The sequence below is a fragment of the Palaemon carinicauda genome, chromosome 10, assembly GCF_036898095.1.
Source record: "Palaemon carinicauda isolate YSFRI2023 chromosome 10, ASM3689809v2, whole genome shotgun sequence".
In the NCBI taxonomy this organism is placed as follows: Eukaryota; Metazoa; Arthropoda; class Malacostraca; order Decapoda; family Palaemonidae; genus Palaemon; species Palaemon carinicauda.
The window spans coordinates 159,681,317-159,697,008 of NC_090734.1; the positions used below are offsets into that span (position 1 = coordinate 159,681,317).

Below are 15,692 nucleotides of genomic sequence, written 5' to 3' on the forward strand. Positions count from 1 at the left end.
GCTTCTTAACGGAGCACCATAAGGCCTCAGAACCACCTCGTAATGGTTTAGTACGAGCCAAATAAAACTTAAGAGCTCTAACTGGGCACAGTCCTCTTTCAACCTCGTTGCCTATGATTTCTGACAGGCAAGGTATATCAAAAGATTTAGGCCAAGGACGAGAAGGCAGTTCATTCTTGGCCAAAAAACCAAGTTGAAGCGAACATGTGGCTTTATCTGTAGAGAAGCCGATGTTCTTACTAAAGGCATGGATCTCACTGACCCTTTTAGCCGAAGCCAAGCACACCAAAAAAAGCGTCTTGAGGGTGAGATCCTTCAGGGAGGCTGAATGCAATGGCTCAAACCTGTCGGACATTAGGAACCTTAGGACCACGTCTAAGTTCCAAGCAGGAGTTGACATACGACGCTCCTTAGAGGTCTCGAAGGACTTAAGGAGATCTTTATTATTTGACAGATCCAAGCCTCTATGTCTGAACACAGAAGCCAACATGCTCCTGTAGCCCTTAATAGTGGGAGCAGAGAGGGAGCGAACATTTCTCAGATGTAGGAGAAAGTCTGCAATTTGGGCTACAGAGGTACTGGAAGAGGAAATAGAGGATGACTTGCACCACTCCTTAAAGACCTCCCACTTCGACTGGTAGACCTTGATAGTAGATGATCTCCTAGCTCTCGCGATCGCTCTGGCTGCCTCCTTCGAAAATCCTCGAGCTCTTGAGAGTCTTTCGATAGTCTGAAGGCAGTCAGACGAAACGCGGGGAGGCTTTGATGAAGACTCCTTACGTGGGGCTGCCGTAAGAGATCCATCCTTAAAGGTAGACTCCTTGGAACGTCTACCAGCCATTGAAGTACCTCTGTGAACCACTCTCTCGCGGGCCAGAGGGGAGCAACCAACGTCAACCTTGTCCCTTCGTGAGAGGCGAACTTCTGCAGAACCCTGTTGATGATCTTGAACGGCAGGAATGCGTAAGCGTCCATGTGAGACCAGTCCAGCAGCAAGGCATCTATGTGGGCCGCCTCTGGATCTGGGACTGGAGAGCAATAGGTCGGGAGCCTTTTGGTCAACGAGGTCGCAAAGAGGTCTATGGTGGGCTGACCCCAAGTCATCCAAAGACTCTTGCACACGTCCTTGTGGAGGGTCCATTCTGTGGGGATCACCTGACCTCTCCGACTGAGACAGTCCGCCAAGACGTTCAATTTTCCCTGGACGAACCTTGTCAACAGTGAGATGCCTCGATCTTTTGACCAGATGAGGAGGTCCCTTGCGATGACGAACAGTGTGTGGGAGTGAGTGCCTCCTTGCTTGGAGATGTACGCCAAGGCTGTGGTGTTGTCCGCATTCACTTCTACCACTTTGTTTCGGAGAAGACTCTCGAAACTCGTCAAGGCCAAGTGAACAGCCAACAGCTCCTTGCAGTTGATGTGAAGGCTCCTCTGATCCGACGTCCAAAGACCCGAACATTCCAGACCGTCCAGAGTCGCTCCCCAACTCAAATCCAACGCGTCTGAAAATAACACATGGTTTGGGTTCTTGACCGCCAGGGACAGACCCTCTCGCAGACCTATATTGCTGTCCCACCAGTTCAGGCACGTCTTTACTGGTTCGGAGATCGGGATTGAGACAGCTTCCAAAGTCTTGTTCTTGTCCCAATGGGAGTCTAGATGGAACTGGAGAGGGCGAAGGTGAAGTCTCCCTAGAGAGATAAATTGTTCCAGGGATGACAGCGTCTCTAGGAGGCTCATCCAACTTCTCACTGAGCAACGGTCTTTTCTCAGCATGAGGCGGACTTTGAGCAAGGCTTGATCTATCCTGGTGGCAGACGGAAAAGCCCGAAAAGCTAGACTGCGAATCTCCATCCCCAAATAGAGAATCGATTGGGAGGGAGTCAGCTGAGACTTCTCTAAGTTCACCAACAGTCCCAACTCCTTTGCAAGATCCAACGTCCATTGAAGGTCCTGCAGACAGCGATGACGGGACGACGCTCTGAGCAGCCAGTCGTCCAGGTACAGGGAGGCTCGAATCCCCGATAAATGAAGAAATTTTGCTACATTTCTCATGAGCCTCGTAAAAACAAGAGGAGCAGGGCTGAGGCCGAAGCACAGTGCTCGGAATTGGTACACCACATTCCTGTATACAAACCTCAGATACAGTTGAGAATCCGGGTGTATAGGAATGTGGAAGTACGCATCCTGCAGGTCGAGAGAGACCATCCAGTCTCCCTCTCTGACCGCTGCTAGGACGGACTTCGTAGTCTCCATCGTAATTTTGTTTTGACAACAAAAACGTTGAGCACACTGACATCCAGCACCGGCCTCCAACCTCCTGTATGCTTTGGGACTAGGAAGAGACGGTTGTAAAATCCCGGTGATTGAAGGTCCGAGACTTTCACCACCGCTCCCTTCTCTAGCAACTGAGACACCTGCAGTTGTAGTGCCTGTCTCCTTGACTCCTCTCGATACCTGGGAGAGAGGTCTATAGGAACTTTTACCAGAGGAGGTCTCCGTACAAAAGGTATTTTGTACCCCTCCTTTACCAACAACACAGACTCTCGGTCTGCACCCCTCTTCTCCCAGGCTTGCCAGAAGTTGTTCAGTCTGGCCCCTACCGCTGTCTGAGGGCGTGGGCAGTCAGACTCTGCCACGGGAGGACTTGGATCCTCTCCTCTTGCCTCTTTTACTGTCGGCACGAGCGCCTCCCTTACTGGGGGCTCTGCCACGAAAGGGCGGGATAAACCTAGTTGCTGGAGTATCGAACTTGGGTCTTACGACATAAGATGATGAAGGAGCAGCCTTGCGTGCCGACGTAGCCATCAGGTCGTGGGTATCCTTCTGCACCAGAGAAGCCGCAATATCCTTTATCAACTGCTGAGGAAACAAGGCAGATGACAACGGGGCAAAGAGAAGCTCTGACCTTTGGCAGGGAGTTACTCCTGCCGAAAGGAACGAGCAAAGAGTCTCCCTCTTCTTAAGGACTCCTGCCGTAAAGGTAGCGGCGAGCTCATTAGAGCCATCACGGATAGCTTTGTCCATGCAGGACATAATAAGCACGGATACATCACGGTCGGACGAAGAGATCTTCCTGCTCAAGGCTCCCAGCGACCAATCCAAGAAGTTAAAAACTTCGAAGGCCCTATAAACCCCTTTGAGGAGATGATCAAGGTCCGAAGAGGACCAGTAAACTTTAGAGCGTCTCATGGCCAGGCGACGGGGAGAGTCTACGAGGCTTGAGAAGTCTCCCTGGGCAGAGGCAGGAACTCCCAAGCCGAGAACTTCTCCCGTGTCATACCAGACGCTCGCTCTAGAAGCCAGTTTAAAAGGGGGGAAAGCAAAGGCTGTCTTCCCCAAACTCCTCCTGGTAATCAACCAATCGCCTAGTAAACGCAAAGCTCTCTTAGAAGAGCGAGAGAGCACTAGCTTAGTAAACAACGGCGTCGAAGTAGCTAGGCCTAGCGTAAACTCTGACGGAGGCGAACGAGGAGCAGCAGTTACAAAATGGTCAGGAAACAGTTCCTTAAAAATCAGCATGATCTTTTTAAAATCCAGAGAGGGCTGAGCAGCTTTAGGCTCCTCTCCGTCCGACAAAGTCCCCAAAGGAATATCAGTTGGAAGGGGATCAGCGACTTCCTCATCCGACGGAACTTCGTCCGACAACTGCCGAGTCTCATGAAAAGGAGAGACCTGCCGAGGAGGCAACGCTTGACAGGCAATGTCAACAAGCAAAGGAGCAGCAGTAGCAGAAGAGGAAGCGACGTCACGCCGCTGCTGAAAGGACTGAAATCCCTGTGACTGACCAACAACAACAGCTGAAGTTGATTGACGCTCGATGTCACGTCGGAACTGCATTGACTGCATAGTCTGAGCAGGCAAAACAACCTCCGACTGCGGTGACTGACGCTCAACGTCACGTCGAGGCAATGGAGCCGGTCGGCGAACGTCAGTGCGGGGCTGCGGCGGCAGCAGCTGAACGTCAGTACGAGACTGCAGCAAGGGGGGATCCATGTCACGTGACTGACGTGAAAGACTACTGACATCGCGTTTCAAAGTACTAGAAACGTCAGCACTAACGTCAAACGGACGAGTGAAAACTCGTTTGGGCGGCTGACGGCCAGAGTCACGTTCAGCGCACTGGCGACTCGAAAGCAAAGGATCATCGCGAACCTGCTCAAAGTCATACTCTTCCATAAGGGAGGCAAGCTTAGACTGCATGTCCCGCAGGACAACCCACTTCGGATCAACGGGAGTCGGAACGGGCCGTGACGTCGGTAACGTCTGCGTTGGCAAAACATTGCCTCTACCGTGACCCTCGGACCCCGTGTTACGCTTGCGCTTAATAGGCGAACAGTCACCCGACGACTGCAAAATGTCAGAGCTGTCCCAATGGCTACAGCCAGGACGCTGGACCTGTCCTGAAGGGACTGACTTTCGCTTCAAGGGTCTAGAAACCTTGCGCCAAGGTTTTTTGTGCGATAAGTCTTCGGAGGACGAGGAGAACACAGTCTCACCCGTCTTATGGTAAGGGCGATCTTGACGAGAAACGTCCGATACCAAAGAGGGAACGTCTGTACGTTGGTTAACGCCTCTCGTCCCCTTAAGTCCTACGACATTACTTCTCCCTGGTGCAGGGGAGCCTGAAAAAGGTCTCGGACTAGGGGAGCGACAAGCACGAACAGACGAACCCTCGGTCGCAACACTAAAGACACTTTGCGCACTTATCACTTTATCACTACGATTTTCTGTTTTACCACTCTGAAACTTCAACAACTTAACATCTGACATGAGTTGGTTACGGTCCGATGCTAAAGACTCAACTTTTTCGCCTAAAGCTTGAATCGCTAGAAACATATCCCGCATGGACGGTTCATGAGTGCTAGTAGGGGGTTCAGGAACAACTACTACAGGGGAAGGATTAGGTTCAGGGGCATGGGAGGAGGAAAATTCCAAAGATCTAGAGGAGCTTCTCCTCACCCTATCTCTCTCCAGCTTACGAGTATATTTGTCATACTCAAGCCAGTCGAATTCCGACAAGACCACGCACTTATCACACCGATCTCCCAATTGGCAGGATTTACCCCGGCAATTAGAACAAACGGTATGTGGGTCGATAGAGGCCTTGGGAAGACGTTTGTTGCAATCCCTCGCACACTTGCGATATTTAGGTTCAGGGATAGGAGAAGGGTCAGCCATATTGAACAATCAGAGAAAATCCAAGTCAAAACCAAAGTCATCAACAATAAACACCAGCCAAAAAAAGGGTTTCAAGGGTTTAATTGAAGAAAAAACACCCGTCACAGAGAAAGCCAATAAACAACCAAAATAAAGTACTTCACCAAATAGGTCGAAAACTCAAGGTCATAAGCGAGCGGAACCAACTTGTCGACAAGACCGACAGAGAAGAACTGGAGAACTTGACAAGTATATGCGGTATCTGGCCGATAGTCGGCGCTGGTGGTCACACCCGCAACCTTCACGGCGATCGCTCGCGAGTTTTTGGTATCTGTCGAGCCGTCCGAGACGTCAGCTATTATATATTCACCGGCTAAGTTTAATATTTAAAAACAAATAATATTAGTACACATTCATTCCCCCGGGAAGGCTCCGAAGAGGAATCCCGAGGGAAAGGAACAAGAACTACACAACAGGCACGTGCCCTCACAACCACTTACACTCACGGAAGGAGAGCTGTAACCAAAACAGAATTACTGTATAATAATTATAATTATGTAACTATGTAATTATGTAATTTAAAAATGAATGAACACTAAAGAAAGAACGAAAACCCCAAAAGGAATCGTTCTACAAGCTGAAAAACAAAAAACAACTACAATTAGATTCATAACTAATTGAGACAAACGTACGGCGTAGCAACCCCCCCACACGGGAAGGAAGCTACAAGGGCGTAGTAACACGTAGTAAAAGGGTGAACGACCTCAAGAGAGAGAGAGAGAAAGACCTAAGTCAAACTCGATCGCCGTGGTGGCCTAACTGCCGAGGACTCCACGTAGATATCGTACACTACACACACAAATCTGAAAAGGAAACTTACTTATTTCTATACTCAAATATATATACAATCATGAAAACATGTTTACATATATATTGAGTAAATGAAAAGTAAGCGATTAAGTAAAGACAAAACAAACAATGGCTGCCAAGAGAGGACCAAGACAGAGACGTCTGTCACAGTCCGAGCCAAAAGTGAAAGTGGGTATTCACCTGTGTGTGAGGGGGAGGAGGGGTAGCTAGCTACCACTCCCCTACCCCCCCCCCCCCCCGCTAACTAGCGCGGGGGTAATACACCCTCGTTAAATTCTAATGGCTCGCCATTTCAGCTGCGCTAAAAGGTAACCCTTTGTAAATAGCGTGGTTTGTATTTCGGTTACGGAACAAACACAACATTTGTACAGGCAGCTCACAAATCATTAGTTTTATTCTTGTACATATGTATACAAACTGTCTTCTAGCATACAATACAAGGGTATACAAACTGTCTTCTAGCATACAATTCAAGGAAATATTTTTTTAAATATGAGATATCTGTTATTTTTCAGTTAAATTATTTCACTATACCAATCTGTTAATAACAGAATGGTTTCTAAGATCTGTCTTGAATTTTTGTCTAAATATCTTTTCCTTAAGTTATGTTTACACCTTGATTCAATAATGGATTTGTACCACAAATCTTGAAAGTAATTAGCATTTTTCCTAACTATACAAACCTGAGCCCTTTAATAGGAGAATGATTTCAGCAAAGCTGAAACTCAGCTTTAAAACTTTATATCGAAGTGTTAGTAGCTGTCGGCAGGTAATGGGTAATCCCCAGCCCCTTACCAGCTTACCGAGTAGGCACTTTGACCTGTACCTAGGATAGGTGTTAAACTGCACCTCCCAGGGGCTTGGGGAGAACAGAGGGGTTACACCAAATGCTTGTGCCAATGGTACGGCAGAAGGAGACTGGTAAGGAGAAGATTTTGTTTTAGAAGGCACCAGGCCTTGCAGAAGTCTTCCCTTTGTCGAAATACCCACAAGACCTGAGGATAGCCATAACTTTAGGGCATCATTCTTGACTATATCATCATCTGAAAGTTGTATTTTTTCAATTTCACACTTAGGAGAAGGAATACTTGCTTCTCTAGGGGAAGCATGAATAGCTATTGGACTTGCCCTAAGGTTGAATTAATAATGTTGTCCTTCGTCGTCTTCCCTTCGGAGGAAGCTGACAGCGAAGGATCAGAAACCAGATCAACAGGGAGAGACCGAAGAGGTTTGGCAAATTTATAAACTTTGAGGAAGACACCGAAAGGCGAAGAATCTCACTTAGCCCTCTTCAATCTCTTCCAGCCATAATCCTACCACTGGAAGGACAGCTACTTCTTAAATTCATCACAGAGGATGACTGTAAACAGTCATGAACTCTGCAAAAAGGACACAACAAATGGAGATCCACAGCCTATGAGCTCATGAAGGCTCAACACCGCAAGCCACCAAAGCAACTCCTGGGCAAGATTGCATGCTTACATGTGGTTTCTATTTATCTCGCTGAAAGCAATAAAAAAAAGGAAAAAATTTCCCTCTTAATTTAGCATAACTTTACTCATACCTCACTCAGGACTATTTTCAAGAACTATAAGTCAGAACACAGAACCACAGGTCAGCCCAGATGTATTGAGGGATACTGTACATGGTATCCTAGATTTGGTTACAGGATGTTAGGGTTTAATGTGTAATAGCAAAGATTTACCTCTAATTTAATGAATATGAAGATACCCTGAGGAAATTTATCAGAGGTTATGACTCAATCACTGGGATTTAAAACTTGACGTGTTGACAACAACTAGAAGGCTGAAATTGAGCTAGTATTGGCCTCACACTTAAATCAACCTACAGTAGTTCCCTCAAAAGACATAATTGTTAGATTCTGGGTAAGCCATAGCCAGGGTAGTGCTGGCCTACTTTACCCTACCAAAGACAGCATACCTATAGTTATTGCTGGTTAAGTCTTATTTAATATTGTAGGCCTGTACTTTATCATCATTTGTATATTTAGTTTCTCAAATAAATAACTATTTTAATAATCTCTTTCAATACACTTTCTTCCAAAGGGTGTTTTACGTCCCAGCCTGTTAATTATTTATTTTGCTTTTTTTTTTCTATCTCCCAAAGTTCCTAAGGTTCACTTAAACTTTAGAGAAATCTTACCCAAACTATAGAGCTATGCCATTGTTCTGAAGAACTGTGTATTCTAGAAAAAGATAAGGAAATTCTGAAGTTATAGCTGGGTCCCCTTGCCCAGTATAAAATCAAGGTGTGGTGCCGGTTTGATTATAGTTACCAACAGAAAAGGCTTTTTTAATAAGAGACAGGTGTTTCTTATAGAAAAACATCCATTTTCTTTGCAAATGCCACATATTTTCACTGCAAATAAAATCTTGATTATCTAAGAAATAATAATCAGTGGGGTCAACGCACGCAGTTCAGCACATACTACTTGCCAGTACAAAGGAGCTTGATGTTTTTCTTTTTCTGCTAGAAAATCAAGCGCACAGTGGAACAAACACCAATAGATTTCTAACCAACATCCCCATTCTTAGATGATCTAACAGGTTTTCGGTCTATTTGCTGTTAAAATGAAGATCAAATTCTGTGAAAGCACAATATATACAACAGGAAAAATCATTTTTCTGTTCAAAGTGTTGTTCCGTCCATATATAACTATAATTTTACCATGGTGCCCAGTACCAATTCCTTCTTGACAGTTTACCTTATGCCTAGATCTCTGCGTATTCCTCCGTATTAATTATACAGTGAAAAGTTGGGGTGTGGTCGGCATTCGGACACTAGGCAGTCTGCGTTCTACATCTGGCCGCAGTCCACAAAGCACAACAACGTTACTATGCTGGACTACCTTACCCTACCAAAGACACCATACCTTTGGGGTAGCCTACTAGCATACCTAGGCTAGCATCAATAGCTTGAGTCAATATGGTACTTCCCTTGACGAAGAAGAATCTCACTGATTTATAGGTAATTGTGATATTACTTCGAAATATTAATAAAGTCGAGAAAATTGATTGATTGAGTTACCTGGCGTTATGATAATTACTAATCAACAATACTTCACTACGACTACAAACCCCTTTTCTCCCAATAGTTTAATAATCATAAAAACTACATTGCTATGTATAAAATCTTACTATTAAAATGTGTTGATACTTTTAATTATCACTTCATAAATTACTTACAGTTAACGACTGCTCTAACTACTGACGTGAACAAGCACGATCAGTATTTTGGCACCTTCAGTAATTGACAGCCATTTGTTCAAAAGAAGTCTACCCCAAGTGCATCGTGGCTTTAGTATTATCAAACTAAAATACAATAATAAAAACTTAATACATGAAATAAATTGGCAAATATTTTATATAATAATTTTTCGTTGCTTAAAATCTCTAAATATCGATCTAAATTGCGTATAAAATGGAATGTTCTATTATACACAAATAGCTCCCTTTAGTAGATATATGTCCAATGTTTACGTTCCTCTTAAAATGATTTTGCTTTACATTTGGCTCGCTAACCGTTATAAAAGTAAAGAACAAATTACCATATATACAGCATATATACAGTATATATATATATATATATATATATATATATATATATATATATATATATATATATATATATATATATATATATATATATATATATACATACATATATATATTATCACATAAAACAAAATCATAAAAGAATACTATCTATTTAAACTTGTTACTTACAGTAGCCATATTAACTTTAGTTAATTTGATGGAAGTCCACTAAATGTTTTCTTCACATCGCACTCTCTTGACATACATAAAGTTTATAATTCTCTGTTCATATTTTCAAAAAGAGTCCTCAATGTTGATCATATCCACATCAACATATTAGATTTTTACTGTACCACTCCCTGATAAAACTTATTGTTGTCTGAAATAAATTTGCCTCGTTCAATCTAACGAATATTGTGGATTAAGTGAATAAAAACGAATTATCATTCTTTTTTTTATTACATAATGACATAACAGATACATACAGTATTTACAAGTTACAAAATTTGTTTCCTTACATCTATTAACGGGGATACTTATCACCATGGCTTAAGAGAAAAAAAATGCATTATTACATGAATAAATAGGAATGTCTCAAATATCACAATGAAGAGAAACAGTTTGATTAATTGAGCAAAAAATGAATGAAGCTGGAAATTATATGACTTGCTTAAGCCTGCAACAACTTCTACTGTTCATATTACATAAACTATCATCAAATAACCTAATAGTTTGTATATGATACAATCTTGTATACTGTGCAAACTTAGCATAGAGCATATATTTCTCGTCATATAAATAAATATCTTTGACATATTCTATTATACAAAGACAATCATTGAACTAGATTTAAGTATACAAACTGAATATGATAGAACTGATATGATGGATTACCTTTAGTGAAATTATTATTTGTATTTAAGTTCACAAGAGTAAGAAAATGGTCGGATTTTCAGTTGTAAAACCAAAAGTGGATACGTCGTAAGCAGAAAGGTCGGGTAGATTCTGGAGGAAAATGGTACGATTTACGGAGCCGCCAAGCCTTAGTCATACCTGTTGGTTGGAAAGAAATGAGTGGATTAGCATTATTCTAATATAGAGATATCTGATCGATCTTCACAATGCACCATGTAGTACTGTCTGACCAGTCAAAGGACCCCATAACTCTCTAGCGGTCTTCTCTAGACCTCCCCACCCCCATCCCCAGCCAAAGAAAAAAAAAGGCAAATGATGAAAAGAAAAGGAATATGAAAGGTGAGAGATTTTTTATCTGCATGTGTCATAAAATGTGATTCCCATTTTATACACTAAAAGTTGTCTTCTGTACCAAATTGTAAATAATGTATAATGTAATCTACACTGACTTTATACCTAACAAGCTCTTAGCCCGCAGAAGAAAATCATTATCATTAGCTGTGACCATAGATGGAAAAACAGAATACTACAAGCTTCAGGGCCACAGTATAAGAAACAGCAAAGTAAAGAAAAGGCAATATTAAATTAAAGCATTATACCACATAAAAGAAATCAGAAAACAAAAGACACATCCAATAAGCCTTATGTGAGCCTGTCCAGTCGTGAATAGCATATATAAATTCTTACCATTTTCCTCCATGTAGTTAAAGTCGATGTCCTCCTTGCTTAGTAGTAACCACAAGACTTCCAGATGGTTTGGTAGCTGGTCTTGTTGAGAGTTTTAGTACGAGTGACTGGCAGCCATACTTCTGTGTTGCTGGTTATCCACACGGGGACTTCAACTCCTGCAATCTAATAGACGAGAGATAGAATTAGGTACTTTGTAAATAGGAGCCTAAAATTGTGACTTTTAATTTTGATAGTACTTGTTAATTCAGTTGGTTTTGTCTGTCACTCAGATGCAGAAGTCTTAATTAAAAAATCTATGAACATTACTTTGCTTTTTATCATTAGATTCTGAGATATTATACATTTAAAGACAAGACAAATTGGCAAATGCGATACTTTATTGAGTAAAAAATTGGCAAATACAATATATTATTGAGTAATCTTTCAGGAACGCAGCTAAAGTTTACTTACTGTTGTACTTTGTATGTTGTACTGTGATGTCACTATGTCGGTAACGTGTTCCGTGGTTGTGGATAGGCGAGTGATTGTGCGAGTGCGTCCTACAACAGTCGTGAAGACCGTCTGTATCTGAGTCTGGACGCGAGTCACAACCGACGTCTGAGTGAGTGTGTTCGTAATCGTCCTGGTTCTCTCAAACACCTCGGTTTCTGTTAGGCTCTGGGTCACTGGGACAATCCTGGCACTTGGCAGTGATTCTGTGTGGTAGAAAAGTTGGGTGGTCGTACAGTATCCTGTTTCGTTGATTTCTGTCACTGTGAATGGTACGGTCTGTGTAACGAACAAAGGCTTGGCTAAGGGAACAGTACTAATGACGTAATTCTCGACCTGCACCGGCACTGTGATGTATTCGGTTGCATACTGGGTCATGATAGCATCTTCAACTACTGGCACTGTTATATCTGGGCACACAGCTTGACCTCCTCCTACTCCTGTTATACCACCATCAATAATGCTTACGAGGCTTCCTCCGAGGTTTCCTCCAAGGTTTCCTCCGAGGTTCCCTCCGAGGTTTCCTCCAGTATTGCTGATGACAACTCCACCGGAGCCTGTGAGCCCAAGGCCAGAACTGCTCGAGTCATCACTTAAACTGACAGAAGATCCTGTGCCTCCAATAATTGTGGTAACTCCGCTGTTGTCTATGCCATCGGAGGGGATTGGTAGATCTACTTGACTTCCAGTGCCCACATCAACTATGCCTGTAATGCCCCCTAGACTTCCAGTACTAGAACTTAAACCCCCTATGCCGCTTCCCTGGCCGGTGGACGTGAAACCAAAGCCATTTCCTCCTGAACCAATGCCAGCATTACCACTCCCTTGGCTGCTAGAAGTAAATCCGAAGTTATTGCCACCAGCCACTATGCCAGTATGACCGCCTGACACAATGCCAGTATGGCCACCTGACACTACGCCAGTGTTGCCGCTTCCGTGGCTAGTAGACGAGAAACCAAAGTTATTCCCTCCTGAACCAATGCCAGCATTACTCGAGACTGACCCAATGCTTACCGTACCTCCTATGCTACCCGTACCTCCAAGACTTATGCTGGCTGTACCCCCTGGTACCTTAATGTGGGGTGAGTCACCACCACTCGGGGTGTGAGGTTTGTAGCCAGCTGGACCCACAAGGCCTCCTAATACATAATAATCTTTGAAATTGCTGACTGGTGTAAAACCGGAAGTGCTCTTGAAAAGGTCTGACTTTGCAGCTTCCACAATTGTTTTCTTGAACAGTAGGTCGAGTGTGCCCTTCGTTGGAGTTACTATCAAGAGAAACGCCGTGGTTAACATTGTGGAGACCCTCATCTGGAAAGGAAGAAAAGTGTCATATTTTAACATTTGATCAGAGGTTTCCAGCTTCATGGTAATTCAGTAAAATTTATCATAGAAAAGAGGGAAATAAGAGGGAAAGTCTTTGTAGTGATGTACAGAATTCATGTGTTAGTATATATGTGTATACATATATATGTATTTGATTATATTTATGTATATATATGTATATGTAAAAATACACTCATTCATATATATATATATATATATATATATATATATATATATATATATATATATATATATATATATATGTATGTATATATATATATATATATATATATATATATATATATATATATATATATATATATACAGTGTATATATATATATATATATATATATATATATATATATATATATGCATACATATAAAATGCATGAAAAGAGGCAAAGCACCAGGAGAATATGCCTTAAAAATCAATTTAATAATAGATGGAGGAGATTTCACAGTAATAAAACTGGCTAAACTTTGCTCAAAATGTCTGCAAAAATGTTCTATGCCTACAGCTTGTAAAGAAAATTAATTATACTAATTCACAAAGAGGGAGACACAAAAGATCTGAAAATTACCGTTCAATAAGTTTACTCTCAGTAATTCATAAAATACTTAGAAAAATCAAATTGTGTCGAATCGAAAGACAGACAGACTAATCAACCAAGAAAGCAGGCAGGTTTGGAAATGGGTAGGCTATTTAACAACTGACCACATTCAAGTAATTAACCAGCTAATGGAAAAATCAACAGAGTATGACAAACCACTATGTATGGCATTTATAGACTATGAGAAAGCTTTTGATTCTGTTAAAACTTTAGCAATAATGAAAGCTGCCCAAAAACAAGTAGATGAATCTTATGTTAGAACACTTGAAGTACAGGAAGTGCAGTGATCCTAAAACTATATGAAGATAGTGAGAAAATTCCGATTGAGAAAGGATTTAGACACGGAAACACCTTTTCTCTTAAATAATTCACAATGTGCCAAGAAGTTTCTAAACATCTAGATTGATAAAACGTAGGAATTAATATTAATTGGGAATACCTTATAACAGCATAAGATTTACAGATGACATAGTTCTATTTAGTGAATCATAGGATGAATTGCAAAAGATAGAAGATTTGAATAAAGAAAGCAGAAATGTAGGACTGGAAATTGAACATGAGTAAAACTAAGATAATGTTCAGTGAAAATGCAGACAACAAATAAGTTATGGAGGAACCTTTGGGGATTATTAATGAATATATATACTTAGGACAGACGGTAAGTGTTTCCCCAGGATACGAGATCGAAACTAAAAGGATAATCATGGGACAGAGAGCTTTTGTTAAACAAAATGAGATTATGGAACGTAAAATGCCACTTTCTCTAAAAAGAAAAGTATGTAATGAGATAGTCGTACCAGTATTAACTCATGCATCTGAAAATTGGAGTCTTACTAAAACCTTAGAACATAAGCTAGTTACAATTCAAAGAGCTATAGAGAGAATAATAATGGAAATAACACTAAGAGACAGAAAAAGAGCAACATGGATACAAGCGCAAACTAAAAGAGTTAATCAAAGAACATGTAAGAAAAAGAAATTGATATGGGCAGGACATATGATGAGAACGACATATAGGCTAATAGATGTACATTATGAATAGCAGAATGGGTCCCTAGAGATTGCAAAAGAAGCAGAGGAAGGAAGAGAAGACTATGGATTAACGAGCTAAGAAAATTTGCTGGTATAGACTGGTATGGAAAGACCATATGCAGACGGTAGCGGAAGGACATGTCAGGATTTTGTCCTACAGTGAACTAGTTGATGATTATATATATGTATATGTATATATATATATATATATATATATATATATATATATATATATATATATATATATATATACATATATATATAAAGTGTGTGTAATGTGTTATGCATTCGCAAATAAACAGACACTCAGCTAATATTATTATTATTATTATTATTATTATTATTATTATTATTATTATTACTTGCTAAGCTACAACCCTAGTTGGAAAAACAGGATGCTATAAGCCCAGGGGCTCCAATAGGGAAAATAGCTCAGTGAGGAAAGGAAACAAAGAAAAATAGAATATTTTAAGAGCAACAAGATTAAAATTCATATCTCCTATCTAAACTATAAAAACTTTAACAAACCAAGAGGAAGAGAAACAAGGCAGAACAGTGTGTCCAAGTGTACCCTCAAGCAAGAGAACTCTTTATAATTCAAATAAAATTAGAATTAGATAAATAATGGGAATGAGAGAAATAGTCTTATGGGGACAACTGCAGAATTCAAAACTCGTTTCTTTAACTAACTTTGAAACTTTTCCATTACAACAAAGGCCTGTAACTGTCAACATGGTTTCAAAAGTTAAGTCTGTCCCAAAAAAAAAAATAATAAAATAAAAGCTTGACTGTATTCAATACTATACGTTTTCCATCTCTGTAGATGCAGGCCTATAGACCTGCTGTTTAAGTACGTTTTTCTCTAGCCTGTACATGAATAGCCTACCTGTAGCTTATAACGTTAGTTCTCAAACGCTAACACTTACCATGTCTAGGATAAAGAGCGGCGCTTGACTTGACCCAGAAGGAAGAACAGTGACCTCTGCTTCCACCAGCTCCCAAGCAAGGTGTTATGTAGCGTCAGAAGAGATTAGTATCTTC

The 15,692-nt window shown here is 41.2% G+C and overlaps 2 protein-coding genes across 4 annotated transcripts in view; both read right to left on the minus strand.

Annotated features, from left to right (window-relative positions):
• LOC137648915 (anti-sigma-I factor RsgI2-like) overlaps positions 1 to 9,340 on the minus strand; it is a 68,078-nt gene extending 58,738 nt beyond the window's left edge. The window contains exon 1 of one of the 2 annotated variants that reach the window (XM_068382103.1): positions 9,237 to 9,340. The gene's annotated coding sequence lies outside the window, so the exon portion shown is untranslated. Of the gene's footprint in view, positions 1 to 8,755; positions 8,832 to 9,236 lie in introns of those variants that run through there. The other variant, XM_068382104.1, reaches the window with a different exon arrangement.
• Positions 9,341 to 10,045: 705 nt separating this feature from the next.
• Positions 10,046 to 15,692, minus strand: part of LOC137648560 (PE-PGRS family protein PE_PGRS33-like) — a 13,920-nt gene continuing 8,273 nt past the window's right edge. The window contains exons 1-4 of one of the 2 annotated variants that reach the window (XM_068381473.1): positions 15,578 to 15,692; positions 11,643 to 12,992; positions 11,190 to 11,354; positions 10,046 to 10,640 (exon numbers count right to left, since the gene is read on the minus strand). The exon at positions 15,578 to 15,692 is cut by the window's right edge and continues 1 nt beyond it. In XM_068381473.1, the coding sequence (XP_068237574.1) occupies positions 11,229 to 11,354; positions 11,643 to 12,992; positions 15,578 to 15,580 (1,479 nt within the window). In that variant the 5' untranslated portion in view covers positions 15,581 to 15,692 and the 3' untranslated portion in view covers positions 10,046 to 10,640; positions 11,190 to 11,228. The remainder of the gene's footprint in view (positions 10,641 to 11,189; positions 11,355 to 11,642; positions 12,993 to 15,577) is intronic. The other variant, XM_068381474.1, reaches the window with a different exon arrangement.